The following is a 3,083-nucleotide window of genomic DNA, read 5'->3' on the forward strand; positions in this document are numbered from 1 at the left end:
GAAACCTTCGTCCTCAGCAACTTGGTCCGCTCTTTCTCCGTGGTTGTTTATCACGACCGTCGGCACTGCTGGAGCTGGGGATGGAGTGGGGGGGGGGGCAGTGGGAGGGGGGACTCCTGGCACCTGGTGATGAGTTGCGTCATCCCACTGGCGATTGGGGTCGAGTTCCTTCTGATTGTTTTTCTTTTTGTTTTGTCTTTTCTTAGAGCTTCGCCTAGGCGTTACTTGTGTAGATGCCTCGTTTTTCGTCTTGACTTGCGGGATGTTCGAGGACTGCTGAGGTGTCTTGTTTCTCGGGGAGGCTGGCGAGTCAGCAAGGGCGCCCGCCTGCTCGCTCACTGCGGGCGGGGAGTGGGGGGGGGATAGCCGGGAGGGGAAGGGAGCTCGGGGGGTCGCTAGGCATGGGTTCATCAGGTATGGAGAGTGTGGAGGGGGGTTCTTGGGTAGAGGTAGAGGGCGTTCTGATAGGGGGAGAGGAAGCAAATGGGAAAGATTGGTATGTGGATTGGTCAAAGACAGGGGAAGGGAGGTCGGACGGGATTTGGTAGGGGGGGAGCGGGTCTGTCGTGACGTCTGCTGCCTCTGCGCATTCCTTCTGATTTATCATTTTGCTGAGCGTCGCCTGTTGTTCGGAGAACATTCCTATTAGCAAATCTATTTTGTTTTCCAACAAACTGTCATTGTTGAAGGAAGGTGTGTCTGTGTTTCCTGATGTTTAGTCTTTTGGAAGAATTTAACAAAAGGAGTAGAAATACCTGTCTTTTTCGGCGGCGTCCAGTCCGTGGTTGGGATGTTAGTTGTTGTTGTTGCAAACACCAGATTTTCCCTATTAACACAGTGGTCGATCATAGTGTGCACAATAATGTTAATTATTTTCTTCGTGTCTCGAGTTGTGTTTCTAGGCTTCCTAGACAATGGCGAAGAGAACACTTAGGTATGTCTAGGGTGTTATCACCGAAAAAGGTATCTATATCTAGCTATCTATAAATCTGTATATATATGTTTATATACTGAGAATTATATACATATATATCACTATGTTTATCTATTCATCGGCACACACATATATGAATGGATAAACAAACACATACACATATACGTGTTCGTGTGTGTGCATATCAACACAAAAATACATACATACATTTATATATATATATATATATACATATATATATATATATATATATATATATATATATATATATATATATATATATATATATATATGCGTGAGTATTCATATGTGCATGAATCTAATTGCATCAGGACATATACTACTATCTATCAGCCGATCCACCTATCCAGGTGTTCTACTGCAAGCACTTAGGCCTATCGGGAAAATAATCGGCGAGGAAGCCACGCCCCCTGAAGGCCACGTCAGACTCCATATATAAGGAGGCTTCGCAAGCAATCCGCAGAGACGACCCGTCCTCAGTGAGCCTCCGACAGGACCAGCCATGAAGTTCGCGGTGAGTCACGCATTTAGATAAACACACACACACTTAAACATTACACACACACACATACACACACACACACACACAGACACACACACACACACACACACACACACACACACACACACAAGCACACACACACACACACACACACACACACACACACACACACACACACACACACATATATATATATATATATATATATATATATATATATATATATATATATATATATATATATATATATATACATATGTATGTGCGTCTGTTTATACGCATGCATACATTCATATATTTATCTGAAGGGAAATTTATTCATAGATGTATATATATGTATATATGTAAACATGCACAAGCATATATATGTGTGGAAATTTAAGTAGATGTATTATAACTCTCGCACAAAAGTCTTATGAAGGTAATAATCTTATGTAAATCTAAAAATAGTAAATGTAACGTCCTAATTTAATAAAGCAGCCTTCAGTTTAGTATTGGAATTATGGAGATGGACGATTTTTTATGAGAAAAGTGAAAAATACTAATTCTACGAACTCCCTTGCCTTATTACAGGTAGCTGTACTGGTGTGTTTGGCAGCGGCTGTGGTTGCGCACGCCGATCCCGAACCACACTACTTCCATTCTCCTTACTATTACTACCCTCACTATAACTATCCCCGTCACCATCACCTAGAGCCTCTGAAGGGCGATGGAGTGGCCAGGCATCCTGGTGGCGGCACCTCCTTCGTGGCTCCTCGAGTTCACGGTCTGAAAAAGCGCTCAGCTGACCCCATGCCGGTCGCTGACCCTCAACCAGCAGCTGATCCTGAACCAGCAGCTGACCCTGATCCCTCCAACAGCTATAGTTATCAGGTAGTCCATCATGGCCATCCTCACTACGGCTACAACCATGGCTATCGCTACCCCTACTATGGCTACCGTTACAGCCATCACTATGGCTACCCTTACACCTACCACAAGCACCACAAGAGATCAGTCGACCTTGAACCCGAACCTCAACCTCATTACAGCTATCACGGACGCCCTCACTACTACAACAGATACTATCACGGTTACCCCCACTACTATCCTTACTACGCCGGTTACCGCTACCGCTACAGGGGATAAGGAAGGGGTCAGGCATGGATTACGACAGGCCTTGTGGCGATGGTCCTTCACCAGATGTGTCTGATAGTCCGGTTTGCTCACACCGGTTTTTCAGGCACAGGCAGGGTGGTGATCACGTTTCGAAGACAAAACTGAGGGGATATCTCTGCAAAATTGGTAATTGGAATCATTAGTGTGAAGATTAAAGATGAACATAGAAATGCGTGAATTTCTTTGTCCTATAAAATTCCTTCGTTCAATTGGAAAACATAAAATCGTATGATAAAATCTACTTAGATAAATATACCCTTACGAATATCTGCTTATCTGCTTCTTGGTTTTTGATTTGCTCAAAGTAACTGTAGACAGTTTTGTTATATTTCTTTTATTGTGACAAATGAAATCTATTGTATAGATAAGATTTCAGGACCTAAAATCCTGATCTAACACATATTAGCATATTAGTATAATTCTCTTCAACATTTCTGATAATCATGAAACAAAGCGTTTTGCAACTTA

At 42.8% G+C, this 3,083-nt stretch overlaps 2 protein-coding genes across 2 annotated transcripts in view; one reads left to right on the top strand and one right to left on the bottom strand.

Annotated features, from left to right (window-relative positions):
* LOC138866264 (uncharacterized) overlaps positions 1-849 on the bottom strand; it is a 915-nt gene extending 66 nt beyond the window's left edge. Inside the window, exons 1-2 of the mRNA XM_070138775.1 lie at positions 756-849; positions 1-461 (exon numbers count right to left, since the gene is read on the bottom strand). The exon at positions 1-461 is cut by the window's left edge and continues 66 nt beyond it. Coding sequence (XP_069994876.1) covers positions 1-461; positions 756-849 — 555 coding nt within the window. The remainder of the gene's footprint in view (positions 462-755) is intronic.
* A 568-nt stretch (positions 850-1,417) lies between these two features.
* LOC138866179 (uncharacterized) lies at positions 1,418-2,740 on the top strand. Its single transcript, XM_070138121.1, has 2 exons — positions 1,418-1,469; positions 2,031-2,740. The coding sequence occupies exons 1-2, from the start codon at positions 1,458-1,460 to the stop codon at positions 2,583-2,585; spliced, it is 567 nt and encodes a 188-aa protein (XP_069994222.1). The 5' UTR covers positions 1,418-1,457; the 3' UTR covers positions 2,586-2,740.
* The last annotated feature ends 343 nt before the right edge of the window (positions 2,741-3,083 follow it).

This window comes from Penaeus vannamei, chromosome 24 (assembly GCF_042767895.1).
Source record: "Penaeus vannamei isolate JL-2024 chromosome 24, ASM4276789v1, whole genome shotgun sequence".
Lineage (NCBI taxonomy): Eukaryota > Metazoa > Arthropoda > Malacostraca > Decapoda > Penaeidae > Penaeus > Penaeus vannamei.